The sequence below is a fragment of the Podarcis cretensis genome (assembly GCF_951804945.1).
Source record: "Podarcis cretensis genome assembly, chromosome: 10".
Lineage (NCBI taxonomy): Eukaryota > Metazoa > Chordata > Lepidosauria > Squamata > Lacertidae > Podarcis > Podarcis cretensis.
The window spans coordinates 61650344-61671653 of NC_137179.1; the positions used below are offsets into that span (position 1 = coordinate 61650344).

The 21310-nt window shown below is 44.0% G+C and overlaps 2 protein-coding genes across 6 annotated transcripts in view; one reads left to right on the forward strand and one right to left on the reverse strand.

Moving 5' to 3' along the window:
• TUBGCP6 (tubulin gamma complex component 6) overlaps positions 1-8919 on the forward strand; it is a 32629-nt gene extending 23710 nt beyond the window's left edge. For both annotated transcript variants that reach the window (XM_079994034.1, XM_079994035.1), the window contains exons 19-26: positions 29-221; positions 1856-2024; positions 3423-3564; positions 3859-4053; positions 4266-4398; positions 5870-6083; positions 7337-7536; positions 8462-8919. In XM_079994034.1, coding sequence (XP_079850160.1) covers positions 29-221; positions 1856-2024; positions 3423-3564; positions 3859-4053; positions 4266-4398; positions 5870-6083; positions 7337-7536; positions 8462-8553 — 1338 coding nt within the window. In that variant the 3' untranslated portion in view covers positions 8554-8919. The remainder of the gene's footprint in view (positions 1-28; positions 222-1855; positions 2025-3422; positions 3565-3858; positions 4054-4265; positions 4399-5869; positions 6084-7336; positions 7537-8461) is intronic.
• A 21-nt stretch (positions 8920-8940) lies between these two features.
• Positions 8941-21279, reverse strand: LOC307225971 (angiopoietin-related protein 5-like). 4 transcript variants are annotated; one of them, XM_079994443.1, is made up of 7 exons: positions 21056-21279; positions 16371-17479; positions 14339-14430; positions 13085-13217; positions 12164-12349; positions 10203-10427; positions 8941-9101 (listed from the first exon to the last, which is right to left on the reverse strand). In XM_079994443.1, exons 4-7 carry the CDS (start codon positions 13119-13121, stop codon positions 9067-9069), a joined length of 483 nt encoding a protein of 160 aa, XP_079850569.1. In that variant the 5' UTR covers positions 13122-13217; positions 14339-14430; positions 16371-17479; positions 21056-21279; the 3' UTR covers positions 8941-9066. The 4 variants fall into 4 exon arrangements, with proteins under 4 accessions (XP_079850569.1, XP_079850568.1, XP_079850566.1 ...); XM_079994442.1 differs by lacking the exon at positions 8941-9101 and adding an exon at positions 20538-20701 and having other exon boundaries at positions 10029-10427; positions 16371-17475; positions 21056-21278; XM_079994440.1 differs by lacking the exon at positions 8941-9101 and having other exon boundaries at positions 10029-10427; positions 21056-21278.
• Between the last annotated feature and the right edge of the window lie 31 nt (positions 21280-21310).

Genomic DNA, 21310 nt, shown 5'->3' on the forward strand with positions numbered 1-21310 from the left:
CAATGTCCATTCCACTTTTTTTCATCAGGTAGAGGAACCTGAAAAATCGACCGAATTGGTTCTTATGACTCAGCAGATTTCTCTCTCTGACGTCAGCACATCTGAAAGTTCAGAAGGCGTAAGCACCGCTATTGCCAAGTGGAAGAAAGAGGAAGATTATGTGAAAGCCTTATCCGATCAGTATTGCCTTGAAAAATACCAGGACAGCTACGATTTGATGTGTGAGTACTCCTAACATGAGGTGCATTAAGAGAATGGAACCGCATATATGCTGTTACCCCTCAAGGAGAGTAGTGCTTGTGGAATTTTGTAGTCTAGAGCGTCATTCACTAAAAACGTTTCTGGCGAGTCTCTTTCCTGCAATCAACTTGGGTCACATTTAAATGATCCAGCCACGTAGGTTGGGGTCTCTTGAGGATGTCGATTCCATGATGGGGATTCACACAGCGGGCCCCCACCTGTGCTGTGGGGACATTTCAACTTTATCCAAGTCACTCAGATAAAAGCTGCTCACACATGGTATGGGTAACATCATCATTATCATTATTTATTAATTGAATTTATATACTGCCCTATACCTGTTCTTCTAGACAGAAAGGTTTTTTATTGTGCCATCATGCTGAATTTGCACACTTGGTATCATTAAGGCACACAGAGATTGTGTCAATCCTTCGCGGATTCTCACAAATAAGTACCAGACCACAGCAGTGTTGCGGCACAAGTTTGTGCAGGATTCTGTAGACCTCATTTGGTTAAACTCTAAATTGCATTCATTTGTACCCTTTCCTCATTATTAATTACCTCTGAAATGCCCTGCCTCTGGATGACTTTTCTTTTGGAACATCATTTAAATATATTTTTGTTCACAGTTTTGGAATTTCTTTTAATGGCAGGCACTTCCTTCGCCAATTGAGAGGCTCTTCTGAATGTGTACAGTGTGTTTGAGACAGATATATTTAGGCAGAGCGGGGGGGGGGAGATGTATGTGTGGCCCTGTGTGTGAAGAAGTGCGGGGAGGTATGTACGTAGCTATGTGTGGTGAGAGAGATGTATATGTGGCTGTGCATATGTGAAGTGAGTGTGCTGTGTGCGAGAGAAAGTGTGGCCAACTTGTGTATTTTATCTTGCAATGGAGGAAGGAATGCTCCCTGTTATTAAACAACAACAGCATTGTTGTGCGCCGGGGAGATTAGTATTGTTCGACCAGCAGGACATGGGTGACTTCCAAGCATGAGAAATGTGGAGCAGCTGTTACCACACACTATTTTTGTATTTTGCTGTGTCTCCTCCCCCCCCCCCCCCCCGTGACTGCCACCCGCACTTCCTTGAAATTTGAAATGGGCTCACTGGCCGAAATAGGTAAAGGTAAAGGTACCCCTGCCCGTACGAGCCAGTCGTGTCCGACTCTGGGGTTGCGTGCTCATCTCGCTTAAGAGGCCGGGAGCCAGCGCTGTCCGCAGACACTTCCGGATCACGTGGCCAGCGTGAAGAAGCTGCTCTGGCGAGCCAGCACCAGCGCAGTGCACTGAAATGCCATTACCTTCCCGCTATAAAGCGGTACCTATTTATCTACTTGCACTTAGGGGTGCTTTCGAACTGCTAGGTGGGCAGGAGCTGGGACCGAAAGATGGGAGCTCACCCCGCCGCGGGGATTCGAACCGCCGACCATATGATCGGCAAGTCCTAGGCACTGAGGTTTTACCCACAGCGCTACCCGCGTCCCAAAATGGTACTGGCCGAAATAGTTGCCTCTAATCCGAAATGGGTGCCTCTAATTTTTATTTGCTGTATAGCATTTTGTTTTGAAAGTGCTTTAGAAACAGTAATCATTGTTTTTACCTATGCTCTAACACAGCAGAACTTCCAGTTTCCCATCTTCTGCATCATGTGATACCAAGATCCTACACCTTCCCTGTGGACCCATCAGTGCAGTCAGCAACAGACGAAACAGCTGTACAACTGAGCGAGCTCTTATCACTCCCAGTACTGATGAAACGGTCAATCACTGCCCCTTTGGTTTCTCAGTAAGTAAAATTTAGAAGTGATCGGTCAACATTGTAGTAATAATATAGCTTGCATTGCTGGTCATATTCTTTCCTTAATAGGGAAACACATCGATACGGACATTAACCTTCTTTCCTTTTATTTGGTTAGTAACGTGAGCAATTTAGTGACTGCCGCAACAAGAAATGTGAACTGATTCAGCAGTATATAGTTCAGATATCTATTATTGGACGGCATTCTTTAGCAGATCTTTAAACTGCAAATCATACTGCTTCCTTTCCAGGATGGATGTGCCTCAGAGTTCTTATCCACTGTCCATTCACTTCAGAATGTGTAATGGGGGGGGGGGGATGTTTTACACCTGAGGTCTTCATGGACCCTTCACCAACCCTCTAGGGCTGGCCAAAACTCCACAGACACACACAAACACAGTAAAAACTACAAACTCATTGCTGCCATTCACCCATTATGAAGATCCCCATGTATAATCCTATTTCTTTCAGTGGAGAATCAGGGTTATACACACAAAGTACCTGAATAGAGATTTGCTTCCTTCATTGAAATTGATGGCTCTTCAAGTGGGAGAGCTCAGTATGGATTGGTCCCATTAAAAAAATAAAATGTGGCAATTAAAGTCAGATTTCAGAAAGTGTGGTGAAAAGCATGCAGAGCCAAGAAGGGACAGAGCAGTCTGAATATAAGGTGCTAGACTGGATAGGGAGTCTTGTGCTCCATTTCTTCCTCATCGGGATTTCCATGCCCTTCAGGACACCGGGCAAAAAGGTCTGAACTTCTCTGCCTAGCTAGCCTTGAGCCTTAATGGGGATGCAGATCATTCACTTGATGGAGCAGGGAAGGGAGCAGTTTCCATCTGCGTCAAAGCGCTAGGTGGTAGAGGTTTAAACTTATCTTGTCCATTCCAGAGCCTTGACAGCAACGCAGGTTGCGTTGCCTCTGCTTGGTTGTGCACACTTCCTCTCCCTGTACAGTGCAAACACTATCTACCACCAGTGAACTATTGAACAGGACCTAGTAGTGAAGGTTTGGTGCTCTGCTCTAGAATGAGAAACCGTAAAGCTTCTAGTTAGAACATAGCAGCTGTTACAGATTTTGAACAGTGCAGGAAGAATTACTTGCAAGTGTAATGAACAGAAGTGAGAATGGGCAACTGGGATTTCTTTCAAAGGGCGTTTTCTTGACACCCTTGCTGCATCCTGTGTTTTTTGCAAGTGACTGCCTAAAGGTACCAGCCCAATAGAAGTAGATTACTTCGAGGGAGCCTATAATTTGATTGTGGGTAGAGGATCAAAACGTTGGCCATTTTTAATTTACCCTATCCATGAAGCTAAAATGCTGTTTTACCTTTTTATTAGCTTTTTTTAAAAAAGTAACTGGTGTTTGTTTTCATTTGTTCCTAGTGTTTCACTTGTGAACAAAGCCATTGTTGACTACTATTTTGTGGAACTCAATATTGAGAAGCATTTTGGAGCACTAAGGCATTTTTTGTTGATGGAAGATGGAGAGTTTGCTCAGTCACTCAGTGATCTACTTTTTGAAAAGGTATTTGCAAAAGCTTTTCCTTAAACGCCTGATTCTTGACTATATATCTAGTTGCTGGCATGTGAGGAAATCATATTACATGTGTATGTCCTACTAAAGATAGGGATTGTGTAGCATTTGGCAGTAGTTTTCAATGATCACAACCTGAACAACCTCTCTTGGAAGTTTTAAATATAAGGGACTTTCTGGCTTGAGCTGTGTTTGTAGGAACATTTTTTAAAATCCCATTATCTACTTTGGAAAGGTTATTCTGACAAATAAATTCTCAATATCTAATGTGTTTTCTAATTTCAGCTTGGATCAGGACAGACACCTGGCGAACTTTTGAACCCACTGGTCCTCAATTCCATTTTAAATAAGGCTCTGCAATATAGTCTCCATGGGGACACTCACTTGGCTTCCAATCTCTCATTTGCACTGAAGTACCTTCCAGAGATGTTCAAGCCCAATGCGCCCGATGCCCTAAACTGCTTAGAACTACACTATAAGGTGAGAAGGCACACAAGAGTTGAGAAGTGAGCCAGATTTTAAGATTCCCCTATATGCATTGCAGTTAATCGATCCTGCTTGTTCTCTGATGCTACTTAGAAATGCATTCTGTTCTGCTAACTGTGACGTAATCCTCATCTTAAACAGGCAGCGGAATATTCTGATGCCTTGGGAGACATGCAGTCATAATAGGTTTTTTTGTTTTTTTATAGGTTGACTGGCCCATGAACATTGTCATTACGGAGAACTGCATGAATAAATATAACAAGATTTTCTCTTTCCTGCTGCAATTGAAGCATATGGTGTGGACTCTTAAGGATGTTTGGTTCCACTTAAAGCGAACTGGTAAGATAAAATCTGACTACTTTTATTTAGCCTGAAAGCTAACCTGTTCACAAGATTCAGATAAGTGAGTTAAATCTAAAGTCACTGTTTCCTATTTCTACCGTATTTACTTGAATCTAATTCTCACCTTTTTTGGCCCAATTACGTTGTGAAAATTGAGGTGCACATTAGATTTGATGGCACATTCACATTCGCCAGCAAATACTTTATTTAGTTTCAAGACTCTGATGAGGTGCGCATTAGAATCAATGGTGCCTTAGACTTGAGTAAATACAGTATATTCCATGAGAGTTTGATTATTCAACCGCAAACCCATATAACTGAAGGTGAAAGCGTTTGCTTTGACACAACAGAAGAGGTTTTGGATTCTCATCCAGATGGAATAAAAGAAAGGCCAATTGTCTTCCAAGGGTGGTATTCCAGTTTGTTCTGTGAGCTATTAATGCAACAGCAAGAAAAAATAACTCCTGCTTCACCTAGTACATTGTAGGTATTGCACAATACCATATTTGAAATAGTAAAGAGGAAAAACATAACCAAGCACAAAAAGACAAATGGATATATTGATTGAGGGTGAGTTTATGAAAGCCTGTTTCAAGTAAGATCTATTTGATTTCTAATCTGGTCTCCTAGTACAGTGGTTTTCAACCAGTGTGCTGTGGCACCCTGGGGTGCCTTGAATGATAGTCAGGGGTGCTGCGGGCAACACTGGCTTCTGTCCCTCCTCGCATCTCTGCCTCCCAAAGGTTTTCACAGCTGTTGGTTGCAGTGGCCCTGGCTACGAGCTCGCCAGGCATATATTACCTCTGGGGCTGGCCAGGGGGTTCTTCCCAGGCCCTTTTGTGGTGGTGGGGGAGGGGGGACTCAGAAACCTGGGGCTGCAGCTGCCCAGAGGACTCCCGAGGGGAGAGGAGACAGAGGGAACACTCCACAAGGGAGGGTGTTCAAAAAAGGGTGAGAGGCAGCCGGCTCTGCAGGCAAGGGGTGACGTAACTGGGCTCCTGAGCCCCACAGGGTTGCCACAGAAGGAATGTAGTTGGTCAAGGGAGCCGTGGACTCAGAAATGATTGAAAACCTCTGTCCTAGTCTTATTAAACCAGGATGGTGAATCTGTGGGCTACATACTATGACCCCCACGCTAAAAAATCTGACAGCTCCTATGGGTCCCCTACTGTGATGCCATGCTAAGTGTTTTGTGCCCTTGCAAGACGCCTCAGAGATTTTTCTATTTTAAGAACAGTTTAGATTCCCTCCCAAAAAGTAACTTAAAACATTGTTTTTTTACTGACTGCCCCCATAGGCCACCCGCTACTGTGATCCCAACATATTTTTGTGGCTCTTCACAAAATTTGTTAGTAAAAACTGACTGTGCCCGCTTTGCACCTTGGCTGCTTCTGCTTTGGCATGCGGGCCAAGGGTGGTGTTCCCTTTTCAGGCGCTGCGAGCCATCCTTATCATTTTGGTTTTTCAGCTCTGGTGAAGCATGCATCCAACTCAGTTCAGTTTCGACAGCTCCAGCTTTATAAGCACGAAATGCAGCACTTTGTGAAAGTTATTCAAGGCTACATTGCCAACCAAATCCTGCACGTGACGTGGTGTGAATTTGGAAATAAACTGTCTTCTGTGGGGAACTTGGAGGAAATCTACAGAATGCATGCTGACTACCTCAACAAAGCGATCTTCCGGTAAGAAGATTTCTTAACAAAGCGTTGCACATTTGCCTTCCCTTGTCTGCATGTAGAGATGGACAATTCTCATGTAACTAGAAAGCTGGGTGGACGTGTCTTTTCTTTACGTAGGCTTCTGCTGCCATTGTGACGTGGACAGCGGGAGGAATTAGCAGACCTCACCACTTAGCCCCTCGTCCAAGTGCCCATATTTGCAATGCCTAAGGAGAGTTGCACTTTGCTTTCAACATATTTACAACATCTGAGAAAGAGAACCAGACCATTTCTCTCGCAGACTGCACAATGCCTCTCCCCTCACCCAGCTTGTGGACTGAGGCAAGGAAAAGTGAAGTGGGAAGGAGCAGGAAGATGGAGACAGAAATGTCTCCGGAAGTGGTGCCTGTCTTCGGGGGGACCGAAGCAGGGAAATTCACAGAAGAGAGCAGAAAGGCCTAAACCTCTAAGCCCAGCCCCTTGGCGTGGATGCATATTGTCCCTCCCCAATTATCAACTAATCATTTGAGGAGAGGGTGATAAGATTCCACCCCAGCTGGTCTGCATGGATGTGTATATGTATGTCTTTGTGCATTTGCTGTGGGTAGAATGCCACACCCCCACTAGCAGGGCTGGGCGATAACTGCGAGCCAGAGTGACAGGGGGCTTGTTGAAGCAGAGGGAAGAACAAGCTGTATCACAGCTTGTTTCTCCCTCTGCAGCGGTATCAGGGCAGAGTGCGATTGTGGTTTCACTCAACAGTATATCGCTGGGGAAACTCATGAGTCCCAGCACCCAGATGTCGCTTGTTTTTCCCTCAATGCACTGGGTGCTGGTAGCAGAGGGACTCAGGAGGCGGCAGTTTCACCAGCGATATACTACTGAGTGAAGCTGTCATCGTGATCTGCCCCTAATACCCCTAATAGGCGATAATATAGGCCAGGCCCACAGCCTGGGCAAATGCATCTCTGACTTACAGTAGCAATCTGAAACAAACTAAGCCTTAGTAAATGCTCTATAGTACCTGGCTGCATCTAGTCCATCAAAATGTTATTTAGGATAACTATATCCTAGTACTGAAAGGTAAGAAGATACAAAGGACACAAATTCACTATATTACTGGCATGTTGTCTTTCCTATCTGAAACGATTCAAAAATTGCATCTGCAATCAAATGTCAGCAGACATGTTCTTTAAGATGCTCCTGAACATTGCTGCAGATGAAAAGTATTGCTGCTTGCTAACTTAATATCAAAACCATCTCTTTTCTTTTGACAGAGGATTGCTGACTGAAAAGGCAGCCCCTGTAATGAACATTATTCACAGCATCTTCAGCCTCATTTTAAAGTTCCGTAGCCAGTTAATCTCTCAGTCATGGAGTTTCGATACCAGCAAACAAATGGCTGTGCATCCCAACTTTGGCTTAATGCAGCAGTCTTATAACACGTTCAAGTACTACTCCCATTTCTTATTCAATGGTAAGACTTCTGTTGCTGCAAGGATGGGAACCTGGGGGCTGTCCCCAAACTCCCCATCAGCCTCTGATAGCATGGCCGATGGTAAGGGATGATGGAAGTTGTAGTCTAGCAACTTCTGGCGGAGGGGCACAGTTTCCCCAACTATATTGTGATGGTTAACTAGTGATATTTCACGCCCAGTCCTAGTCGTGACTATGTTCCTATTATTTTAAACCAGCCCTCCCCAACCCAATATGCTTCAGATGGTGTTTGACTGCAATTCCTGTCAACTCTGGCCAGCAGGATCAATGTCATGTCTGAACCAGGCCATTGTGTAAAGCTTGCATGATCTTCAACAGGAAGAGGTGCACCTATAGAAGATAACATAGGTTACCTTACATTGGGGTCAGGCTACTTGTCCGTCTTGCCCAGTATTTGTCTCCTCTGGCTGGCAGTACTCTCCAGAATTACAGACACAGCTCTTTAACATTGCTAGCTTCCTGGATGCCAGAGATTGAACCTTGGCCTGTTGGCATGTAGAGAATGTGCTCTGCTATAGTCCTTCCACTTGGTGTTCTGCTTTCAGTCCTATGTATGTTTGCTCGGAATCTGGTGTGCTCAACAGACCTTGCAGCAGTTGTAAGCGAAATCTGTAGAGCACTGTGCTTAATAGAGTTTGTTAGCATGGGCAAGTGAGATAATATTTACGATAAAAGAGAGAGCAGATGCCTAAAGTGTTCTTGGTTGGAACCTGTAAAAACGAATAGGCTCAACTGAAATGAAACCTCTGCTAGGACAAATAAAAGAGGGCAGCAGCTTGCTTACCTCATTGAGCTTGTGCACACTGTTAAGAGAGGAATATCAGAGGGACAGAGATTTGAGGCTGACCGATCTGTATATCTCTTGCCATATTAAACAAGTGTTGTCTTATTTTCTCTTCTTACAGTAGTAACTAAGCTTGTAAACAGGGGGTACCAGCCTCACCTGGAAGATTTCCTGTTGCGAATCAACTTTAATAACTACTACAAAGATAACTGAGCTTTCTTAAAATACATCGCAAACCAGTGATAGAACAGACTCAGCTACGTGTTTTCATTAACTGGCACACTGAAAGCTGCCAGTGTCAAGACGCTTCTGTAAAGAAAAGTATGTTTATCAAAGACAATTGAAGGATAGAAGGGGATCCATGGAAAATATCACCATAACTAGGAAGATAACGTCATCCCGCCCTGCTTAGCATGGTAGAAGTTTTTATTCTCCTCTGTGCTGCAAAGCATGCTGCCAAGTGCCGATACAGCAATATGTGCATTAGTGTAAATTTGTTAATGTGTATATTTTTCCTAGTAGCATTGTGAAATCTTCTCATGTAAATGTGTAAGAAATAAAAAGCAAAGCAGAAACATACCACTTGGTCGTCAGCAGTGTGTATTACTAACATCACTCTCAGGAAACAGATTGAGAATAAGAGCAGCAACCCAGTGGAACAGGAAGTTAAAGCACAACTAGTGGTGGCCACAGACTCAAGGTTATAACTGGAATGAATCAATCAGTTTATTGGTGTACAAAGCTTAACGGCCTTATGAAATCTGAAAAAAAGCAAATTGCATATTCTGAAAATTGAAGGAAATAAAGCAACAAAGGAATGTGATATAAATTGCATTGCATAAACCAATTCATGGTTTAATGGAATGCACTAATCATTGCATTGACAACAGCAATCAGAGTTAATGACATTGTCTCCTAAATTCCTCCAGCCCATTTAGTTGTAAAACCCAAATTCTAAATTCTCCTAGCTTTGGTAACAACACACTTTTATTCTATCTAGGGCAGTAGGTGAGGATTTTGCGGCCTCCATTCAGCTGGGCAAAGCATACAAAGCTGAGCAGATATCAAGCAACAGTAATAAAACATCCCTACCCACTAAAAAAATAAAATAAAAAGTAGCTTGGTTCTTGTGTGCAGTCCTAGCAGCAAAGAAGCCTGCAATTCTTTTGCCCAGGAAGAAAATGGTGGGGGAGCGAGATGTTCATCCAAGCAGCACACAAAACAGCTGGTTTTTGCCAGGAGAAATTATTCCATAAACTTTGAAATTTGGTGCAACTATTTGGGGAATAATCAAAGAGGGAAATTAACTGGTGGGGAGCTGTTGCACTGCTAAGGCACAGATGCCACATCTCTACTGTCTTGCCTGTTACCAAGCAAGATCTTTAATCTTACTTCCCCCTTTTTCATCCTCTCTCTTTGCATTGGGGTTTGATGGAAATATGGGTGGGTTCCTATCTAATTTGTTCTACAGGGGACAGTAGAAGTACGTCTAGGATTATGACTGCACTAAAATATATGTTCCTTATTCCTGAAATGGTTTTGGCAAAAAGGGAGGGGAAGGGAGGACTACGTCTACTGAAAAACTAGAAAGACTTCAACAATCAATTAGCAGAAACTTCATTTCTTAGATCAGTCAGACTTGCTACTTGATTATATGTTGCATACGCAGCGATTTGCTAGTAAGCAGCTGACATTCATAGTAACACAGGGATGGTTTTGTACTAAAACTGCTGAAGAAAAGGAAACGAACTCGCAAGCCATCTCTGGCTGTAGAGTCTGACATTGTTACAGCTAAGTACATTTTATCTTGAGTTCACTAAATAGCAGTGAATCAATATTACTCCATGTTTTCCAGTACACGCCAGATACCCAACCTCTACAGCTGTCTTTGGGATGCCACATCCCATTGAGGTCCGCCATGCCGCAGTTACTGTACCACCACCCAGAACTGTAGAGCTCGCCAGCGCAGCTGTCAAATGCTTCATCGCCCACAAAACATGGGCCACAGTCATCATTGTCACTATCAACCGCACTGAAGAAATTGCCATCTTGATTCTCAGAGGGTTCACGCCCTCTGAATGCATCTCCTAAACCAAGAAAAAAAAAACCCTAAATTTTAGTCTCGTTAATTGCCTGCATATGGGCATTTGGCGCAAAGAGAGACAAATTCTTATTGGCCTACTGGTATAATTTGTTTTTCTTCAAGCATTGTCCACAGTACTTCTGCTTTTATATTTTTCATAAAATAATTCTAACTGCCATAACCCTGGGGATGTCAACCTGACAACACACCAAAACAAATACACACGTTTTTCAAAGAACAGCAGGCTGTTCTTGGAGCTTTTACAAACTATTGAACTCCCCGGTGATTTAACACACCTTTTTACAATCTTAACCATGTTGCGATTAGGAGGTGTCAGTCTAGAGCAGCTGGCATTCTCCACTTGGCTCTGAAACTGCCTCATGGTAACTAAAATGCCCTTGCAAAATATAGTGTGAATCAAATTACCAGGTATTTGCTTCAATGCAACCCTAAATTTGTATTGTTTGGTTATCTGAAGAAAAGCAACAAGAGTAGTATGGGCTGAAGCAAGTGTGGGGAGCCTTCAGTCCTTCAGAAGTTACTGAACTACAAGGCTCATTTGGTCGAGCAAGCATGGTTATTTAAGGTTGATGAGAGATGTAGGGAAACAACATTTAAAGGGCAAAAAGCTTCCCGCACATGAACTGAAGGTGTAGAAGTGGTAAGATGTCCCTTGTCAAGTGCCAGAACCTGTGTAGCATCTAAATGGAAGCAACTGGAACAGTCACCTTCACAATACAGTGGTGCCCCGCAAGACGAATGCCTCGCAAGACGGAAAACTCGCTAGACGAAAGAGTTTTCTGTTTTGGAGGTGCTTCGCAAAACGAATTTCCTATGGGCTTGCTTTGCAAGACGAAAATGTCTTGCGAGTTCCTGCGGTTTTCCCCCCTTTGTCTAAGCCGCTAAAAGCCGCTAATAGCGCTAATCCACTAAGCCATCAATGGGCTTGCTTCGCAAAACGAAAAAACCGCTAGATGAAGAGACGGAACGGATTCTTTAAGTCTTGCGAGGCACCACTGTACTGTATACCCACACTCTTTGTTCTCCCCCCTCTAAAATAATTGTGTAATTCTTATTTTTTACCAAATATAAAATCTATGAACAGATAGAACCCAACTGGGGCCATTGCTCTCATTTAAGTATTTTGATCCAGAAGATGATTTTCAGAGGGATTTCCCTTTTTGCCCTGCAGACCCTCTCCATTTTCCACTGTGTCCTGGGGAGGGGGTTCCCCAGATCATGTAAGCTGTTTTTCTAGGGGTGTTAGGGGGAGCGGGAATCAGCAAAAATTACCTCTCCCATTAGAAGAGGTATCCTCAGGATCAAAATTAATTTTGAAAGTGCAGTTGGGTAAGAACCATATATGAGTTGTATGTACATTTCCCCTTTCATTTGTATTAAAATTATTTTCAATTGCAAAATATACCGATACTTCTTTCAACTTAATGCTAAAATTATGCTTATATCCAGCCACTACACACCTATCTAAAGGCAGCTGTATTTATTTAAAACCATGAATGCATTGCTACCAGGCCGGAGTGACTCTCAGTGGCTACAATGGCTCTGGAAGGTTAATCCTGCCTGAGAAGCTGCTTCAGGAAAATCAGAATTTTATTCCAGGGGTGCAACCTACCAATAATGTCTTTGTTTTCCAGCTTGCTTGGTTCTGGACCCAATTTTGAGAGATGCTAAACTGGTAAACATGGGAGTCATTGAACACATCATTACTGAATCTCTTACCCACATTCCCTCTGTATTGCCCCAAAGAAAGGCGGTATTTTTCATCTTCGTTGCCAATTTTGAAGGTCTTGTATACAGCATAGCCTTTCTTCCCTTCACAGTTTCTCATGTCCACTCGGAGCTCACATTTTTTGTCTCTCTGGTGGGTCAGAGCATGAATGTAGACAAGCCCTAGCCAATGTTCAACTGGAAAATATAAAGTTGTTTTCATGTATCCATCGCCAACTGTACATCATCTTGAATGCAAGGAAATAAACGCCTGCAGTTTTGAGAGCCACAACAGTTTTCAGCTTCCTACTTAGGGATGTGGGTGGCACAGTGGTCTAAACCACAGAGTCTAGGGCTTGCCGATCAGAAGGTCGGCAGTTCGAATCCCCACGACGGGGTGAGTTCCCGTTGTTCAGTCCCAGCTCCTGCCAACCTAGCAGTTCCAAAGCACGTCAAAGTGAAAGTAGATAAATAGGTACCACTCCAGCGGGAAGGTAAACGGCGTTTCCGTGCGCTGCTCTGCTTCGGCAGAAGCGGCTTAGTCATGCTGGCATCATGACCCGGAAGCTGTACACCGGCTCCCTCGGCCAATAAAGCAAGATGAGTGCTACGACCCCAGAGTCATCTGCAACTGGACCTAACGGTCAGGGGTACCTTTACCTTTACTTTCTACTTGTGCGTACATGGGAAAGGATCATAGCAGAGGCTTTTGAATGTGGAAGGTCCCAGGTTCAATCCTTGCCACCTCTTGAAAATAATTAGGTGGCAAAATGGGATGGGGCAAAAGACCTCTGCCTGAGTCCTTTGAGAAATTCTGCACATGTAGGTTGGTTGCTGAAGTCAATCAATAAGATCCATTTGTGCACATAGTGTGACGTCTAAAGGTAAGTCCACAGATCAAAAGATTTTAGTTGAGGGGAATAATTTACTTACATTCAACATGGCCAAATCCTTTTTCATATTCAGACATCCACCTCCAAAAGTTCTCAGGTCCACCATACACCCCTTGTCCATTGCGTCGCAGGATAACAGTCCATCCACCGTCGTATCTCTTTTCACAGAATACCTAGAAATTTACGTTGGTAGGTAACCGATCTGAATTATAGGATCCTAAACACAATTGACTATCAAAAGTGGGCAAAGGGAGCCAGATGGCTTTCCTTAGGAGTGCGTGAGCTGTGGCACCACCATCCTGGCACTCGCCCATCAAAACTCCTGCAAAGTCTGACCAGAGACAACAGGAGTCTAGGGCTCACCTGTATGCACAAAGGCATATACTTAAGGTAACCTGAGGCTCTTTAGGACTTTTCAGGTTAGTTTCAGCACTTTAATCTGAAGCCAGAAACCAATAGGTAACCAGTGAACCTGGTGTTGGGTCGGTGTAATATGATTCAGCCATGCTGCACTAACCATCAATCTTTTGACTGTATTTTGAACCAACTGGAGTTTCCAAAGTGTCTTTAAAGACACCCCTATGGAAAGAACATTGTAACCAACTTGGATGCAATTAGGGTACGAGTCAGAATTGCCTTCACCAGGAATGGCCAGACCTGGCAAACCAGATGAAACTTATAAAATATGGCCACAAACACAACTTGAAAATTCAAGGAAAATGGTGGCTCCAGATGTGCACCTAAGCTGCACACTTGAGCTTTCAGAGGAAGTTTGGAGGCAGGTTGTATATCACCTGCCAGCTCTCTCAATTGACTGAATTAAGTTCTCCTCCCCCCCCGCCAGACCCCCCCCTAATTCCAGACATTAGTTCAAGTTTCCAATGCCTCTCCAGGATCAGATTACAGTGGTACCTCGGGTTAAGTACTTAATTCGTTCCGGAGGTCCATTCTTAACCTGAAGCACCACTTTAGCTAATGAGGCCTCCCGCTGCTGCCGCGCCACCGGAGCACAATTTCTGTTCTCATCCTGAAGCAAAGTTCTTAACCTGAAGCACTATTTCTGGGTTAGTGGAGTCTGTAACCTGAAGTGTATGTAACCTGAAGCGTATGTAACCTGAGGTACCACTGTATAGAAGTAAAAGGTAGAGCTGTGTGCCATCAGTATACAGGCCCAGACCTCCAGATCATGCAGGTGTTCAGAAGACAAGGCATTTGTAAAAACAGGTGCTCTCAATAACACTTCATCATAAATGGAACCTGCGGCTCAGAATGTAATTGCAGAACCATACCTTACCTCAAAAGGCTTATGAAAATGCTTTGGCTTGATCCGGTAAACGCCGCTGGGGAGAGATGCATTGGCGGCAAATATCGCTGTGCAATCAGGTCCTGTAATGGAAAGAATGAGTAAGGCTGATGTGACTCCTGCGGCTCAGAATGTGTGAACAGCGAAATGGAGCCCTGGAATTAACGGCAGAAGCCGGTTGGTAATAAGGCAGAACCTGATGGAATAAGGGCAAAGCTCAGTGGTAGCTGATGAGAGTCAAGGGAAGTGGGTGGATGGGCTTAGGGATGTGTAAATCTGTCAGTTTCAGTTTCTCTGGGTTTCTTCCCATCTTGAGTTCAGTTCTCTACATTTTTATATCAACTAACAAAAGTTCTTTTAAAAAAATCCTTATGAAAATGCATCAGCATTTAAGTGTTAATTTCTCCCAGTATACACACTGATATGCTGTTTTGCCGAATACATACATTTTAGTCAATCCATTTCCCCAAATATAACCTATAATTGCATGCTATTTTGCTAATACATGCTTTTATGCACACTGAACCTTAGCATATGCATTTTTGCATAAATTACTAGGCACTGCAAAATTCATAGAGTGCAATTTTCAAAGGCTGGATATGTTTCAGTTCCTCTATCGTTTTAGAAAGTGCGGTTCACCTTTATATGTGAACTGAAGATAAATTCTTCCCCATCCCTAGCTGTGCTCGATGGAAGTGGGGTGAAGCAAATGACAAAAAGTAATTACTAATTGCATCCAAATATATAATTACCTATTCTGGTATGCATATGGGGTATTATGAGCCAAGCATGATTTGTTTCAGAAACATGGAAATTCATGCGTTCAACTAAACTTCCAAAGACTTTTCCCCGATAGTGTAGGTTTCTCAGATAGAAATATATTCAGCCAATGTGTGCAAAATCTCCTGCCAGACCTTCCTGTTAAAGATGCAAAGTTTGGGGATGAAGCTGGCGGAGATGGAGACACTGGAGGCTGAGACAGCATGTGTGGGCCCAATTCTTCCTCCATGGGTTTTCCAATGAACACCCAAATAAGGTTTAAAGTGTGAGAGACCAGTTTCATAGCCTCCTTGCTCCCAGTTTTTCAGCTGTAACTGTATCTAGCTTGGATAAGATCACAGGCCCAAATGATCCATCTTGTTTTCTTAAGGCTGATGATACTTAAGCAATAACCTGAGCCAGGAATTTTTTTGGATTGGCCATATTTTGTCCTTCACACAGGCTGCGCCAGGGTGTGTTTCCTCCCCGGTCCTTGAAGGATCAAACAGCGGTACTTAATTTCAAAGTGATGCAGCACATAGGAATAGCTTCCATTAAGTGCTGTTAATGAAATGCTACTCATTTGCAGCAATACATGCAGAGAATAATAAGAAGTCATTCTCCAGCTCTTTTCCCTTCCTTGTTACCTCTGCTATCAGCCACTTTTATGACTGAAGTTTACATCAATGCGAGGAATGAGATCTCTAGTCACCAATGCTTGCAAAGGCCATCAGAACCATGAAAACACTATATAACACTTAATTAAAAAACAAACAATCCCACCCCCCCCATGTCACATCTTGCCCTGTTTTTTGCAATGACCAACGTCTCCTGTGTTTTCACCACTTTGCTTCCTCTTAAAACTAGTTACAGGAAGTAAAGAGGCTCTGCACTGCAGGGGTTAGGCTAGATGACCCTGGGGTCCCTTCCCAACTCTACAAACAATTATATGAGTCTCCATTCAGTTTCTTTTATAAGACATCTGAAGGCAGCCCTGTTTAGGGAAGTTTTTAATATTTAATGCTGTATTGTTTTTAACACTTGATTGGAAGCCACCCAGAGTGGCTGGGGAAACTCAGCCAGATGGGCGGGGTATAAATAAATTATTATTATTATTATTATTATTATTATTATTATTATTATTATTAGAAGCTATTGTGAATCAAGGCCCCAGTCACATGCTTATCAAACAGGGATGTGCCCCCACATTGTATGAAAATAAGGTTAATGATCATTAAAATATGAACAACAACAAAACACCTACCTTGAGCCGCCCGCCATGGTTGTGCCTGCAGAGATCAAATTATGTTTATATTAGACCGCTGGAAACACTACTGTCGTAAAAACGAAATTGTCTAACTTTACTTATGTACAAAGTTAAAAACCATTCCTGTGTCTTCATGCAAAAACACCTCTCCCCCCAAAAAAAACCCCACTGCTGTACAAAAGTTTATATTTGAGATAAGCAGACCTTACACCAGTGCTGTCTTTCATTTTGGAGAAAGGTGGAAATCTGCAACTCCCTTGCACATTTTTGCCACAGGACTGCTCTCCTCTCTCTCTCTCAGCTCAGCCTTCCCCAATCTGTGGCCCTCCAGGTGATGTTGGACTCCAATTTTCAGCAGCACAGCCAATGGCCAGGAAGCTGCAGTCCCAACACCTGGAGGGGATCAGGCTAGGGATTGTTGCTCTAGTAGTTTCACCTGGAGGACAGCCAGAAAACTGAGTTTTTAAAGGGGTATTTCCAGATGAAAGGAAGTTATTTCCTCTCTCCAGTTGGGTAACTTGCGAGGCAGTCTTCTTTAGCGAAGACTGGCATTCAGAATAAACTTCTGCCACATTTCCACTCATCCATTCTCTGCTGTTTCCATACTGCCAGAGGCATTGCAGCCAGACAGTAAAAGTGAGGCCTAAAGAAGTAAAGCATCAATATCTGGCTTTTTTGCTTCAACCTGGGGTGGGGAATCTCTGGATCAGGGGTCAGCTGTGGTCCTCCAGGCCTCTCTATCCCACTCTCTCTCACCCTCCCTAAGCCACACCCCCTCATTCAGACCACTCCCCTCCCCAGGCCTGCTCCACATCCTGCTCAGGTGCCTCCACCTTGCTGGAATGTGTCCTTGAACCATGATAATGCCTCTTGCATACCTGGCTAAGAGCCACGTCCTTTGCTCTACCTGCTTTTGTATCTGGCTCCAGTCCCAGAAGGTCCCCCACAATGTGACCCTCAAATGGACAAAAAAATTCCCTGCCCTTGGGCTTCAACGAAAGTGGCAATATATTTGTTTACTACCTTTGTCCCGGCTTGCTGAAATTCCAGAATTAATAAAATCCCCGCAATGCTCTTGATCTGGAAACACAGGTTCATTCTCCTAACTGAAATAAATAATAATAATAATAATAATAATAATAATAATAATAATAATACAGTATAGCTATTGCTTTCCATAGCAAAGTTCAGCTTATATTTTAGAAACCACAGAATCACTACAGCACATACTTGTGGTTCCCAGTTAGCTAAGTACTGCAGGCCCCTTGTTTTTCAAAAGCCAAGCCATGGACTTCTGAAAATGCTGATATCTGTATGGTAGCTTTTGGTAAATTTACTATGGCAGTTCCCTAAGAACAGGGTTGACAGTCGTCAGAGGAAACTTGGTTATCAAAATACAGGTACCTGAATGTCTTGCTTCTTATGGCAAACATACACAATTTTGATCTGGGGGAGGGGGACAACATTGGGGGGGGGAGTTTTAATTTCACCTTCCTAGTGCAGGCTCTTCAGAGTCCCATGGATTGCAAGAAGATCAAACCTCTCCATTCTGAAGGAAATCAGCCCTGAGTGCTCACTGGAAGGACAGATCGTGAAGCTGAGGCTCCAATACTTTGGCCACCTCATGAGAAGAGAAGACTCCCTGGAAAAGACCCTGATGTTGGGAAAGATTGAGGCCACAAGGAGAAGGGGAGGACAGAGGACGAGATGGTTGGATAGTGTTCTCGAAGCTACCAGCATGAGTTTGACCAAACTGCGGGAGGCAGTGGAGGACAGAAGTGCCTGGCGTGCTCTGGTCCATGGGGTCATGAAGAGTTGGATACGACTAAATGACTAAACAACAACAACAGTGCCAGGTGGGTCTAAGGCGAGCCAACAGCTAGGAACTACCGTATTTTTCGCCCCATAGGACGCACTTTTTCCCCTCCAAAAATGAAGGGGAAATCTGGGTGCGTCCTATGGGGCGAATGCAGGCTTTCGCAGAAGCTTGGAGAGCGAGAGGGGTCGGTGAGCACCGACCCCTCTCGCTCTCCAGGCTTCAGGAAGACATCCGCAGCCCTGCAGGAGGTCCGGCAGGGCTGTCTAGGCTGCGGATAGCAGCCTGCTTCCCGGAGCGTCGGGCGCCCTGAAAGCAGAGCACCCGGCGCTTTGGGAACACATCCGCAGCCTAGGCAGCCCTGTGGGAGTTCTCCGTAGGGCTCCCCACGCTGCGGATAGCAGCCTGCCACCTGGCGGGCGGGGCGCCCTGGAGCAGAGTGCCCCGTGTGCCGGGCAGATATCCGCAGCGTGGGGAGCCCTGCAGGAGTTCCCCGCAGGGTTCCCTACGCTGTGGATAGCAGCCTGCCGCCCAGCGGGTGGGGCGCCCTGGAGCAGAGCGCCCCGCGCGCCGGGCAGACATCCGCAGTGTGGGGAGCCCTGCAGGAGTTCCCCGCAGGGCTCCCCACGCTGCGGATAGCAGCCTGCCGCCTGAGGCAGACATCGGCCAGCCCCACAAGCTCAGGGAGGCGCAGCGCCGTTCCTCGACCTGGTTCGGTTTCCCCGACCTGCTTTTGGGGGAGGAATAAAGGAAAAATTTTTTTCCTTTATTTCCCCCCCAAAAAACTAGGTGCGTCCTATGGGACGGAGCGTCCTATGGGACGAAAAATACGGTAGGAGCCATGAGGCCAGCAAGCCAGTCAGGACCAAGGAGAAGTCATAATTGTAGGGGAAGCTAGGTGGGAAGAGTCAAGGAGCAAGCCTATATTGAAGTCAGAGGCAGAGGATAAACCTGGAAGTGGGGTTAAGGAGCAAGCCAGAGACCTTGATGCTCAAGCAAAGCTCAGGTAGAACAGGAAGCTCTCTTACAATCCTTCCAATTCAGGTGAATTCAGCAGTGACCATGGAGAGCAGTCAGTCCAGGGCCTGACGGTACATTTTAAATGTGGTACATGCTGCTCACAAACTCCCACATCACATTTAAATTAGCCCTATGGTAAAAACCCCCGATTCACAATACTATATCCACAAGGAAGAATTCTGTCAAGGAAACAGAAGGAGAGTCACTAGGGGACATTAACGGCAAATGAATAAAGAGGAGTAGGCCATCTCCATTAATTACAAGAATTATATGTTTATAAAAAGAATCAGAGGGATGCTGCAACCATCACATCTAGGATCATACAGAAGTGTTAACCTCATTTTGTCTCCGAAATGTAAGACTGGTCATAGATCATCCAGCAACAACAGAGGCAAACAGTCATGACTGCTCTTATAACATTTTACAGTTATAAATTTGTTGCTGTGATAAATGAGTGTCTGTGTAAGCCTGTCTGGTCATCGATTTGGCACAGACAATACGAGTTACACTGCGTCAAGGACTAAATGGAGAGAGGAGGAAATAAGAGATCAGATCCTATGTATTTCACACTTACCTGGAAGTAAACTAGACTGAACACAATGGGACTTACTTCAGAGTAGGTATGTACAAGATGGTGCTATGAAGTTCCTTCTCCCCAATGCTAAGACTAAGAATGGTTATTAAACAGGAAAAACGACAGACAGCAAATACTCTCCACTATGCATAAAATCCCTCCAGATTCAAATTAGCAGAACAAGATTTTTGAACAATCCCCCCACCCCCCAAAAAACACACACAACCTCGTTAGTGAAACCTTTGTATCGGGTCCATGCCCAAGCACACTTGATCACCTTTCCAGCAGGATTTCCAGAAGGGGGAGGCTGTGTTACTTTGCTGCTACAAACCCAACAGAATGTCTAACGGCAATTTAAAGACTAACAAATGTATTATGGCATAAGCTTTTGTGGACCAGAGCCCACTTCAGCAGATGCATTATCCTAAATTAGCAGGTAAATTGGCTGGGGTGGGCAGTAGGGGAGGAGGAGCGGAGACGGAATTGAGGTTATAGTGAGGTTATAGGCAAACACAAAAAGTGAGGTTATAGGTAAACACAAAAAGTACAGACTGTGACAATTACATTTAATGTAATTGTCACAGGCTGTACTTTTTCTGGTTTCCACTAATCTCATTGTTTACAACCTCTACCTCTCTTCCAAAGCATCCGTATAGACCTGCCAGTTTAGCCTAGCAACATATCTGTACAAAAGCAAATGCCTTTAAGTAAATCATTAAACTTGGACCCAAACTTAATCAAGCTTAGAGTAAACGTACTGGAATTAATAGAGCCAAATAGTTACAACTAACTTCAATCCCATTGATTTCAATGGGTCTACTAAGTGCCAAAATCTGGATCCAAACAGTCTCCCAGGTAGTTCCACAAATCTCTGTTGTTATTTTCCCCCAGTAGATGTCTTTCTGAGACAAGCAGCTCCTAGATTTGGTACAGATGTGTGCAAAGGAGACCCAAAATGCAATGACTGCTCTTCACACACAGTGTATTTATGGCAATATATGGCTAGAACGAAAGGAAACATGGCTAACTGGAAAATACAAAGTTTCTACTTATGTGCCATTTCTGATCAATGTCTCTTTATGAATGATGGGGAAAAGGTACAAATGTGTAAATAATTACTGATATTTTAATGCTGATGTCTGATTGTATTTCATTGCATCTGGGACTGCAGAAGCAAAGGGGAAAGGGCCTCCAACTGCTATGCCGGCAAAAATGCCACCAAGGGAAGATCAGCCTGCCCCCAACTGCATATAACACCCATTCATAACTCACCACCTATAGAAATGCTCTCTTCCCATCTTTTCTCTTTTTTCCTGCATGTCATTGTGAGCCTGATTGTCAGTGCCTATCTTTCTCTCTCTAAAAAAACGACACAAGCCTTTTTTGGGAGACAATCCTCTGAAAAGTGGGGTGAAATACAGTAAATAAGTAATTAACAAAGATCCAGAAACTTCAGCATTGGATTTCTCAGAAATATAACGACAATGGACATACATGCAAGTAGTGAACATTTTAATAATTTCTCAG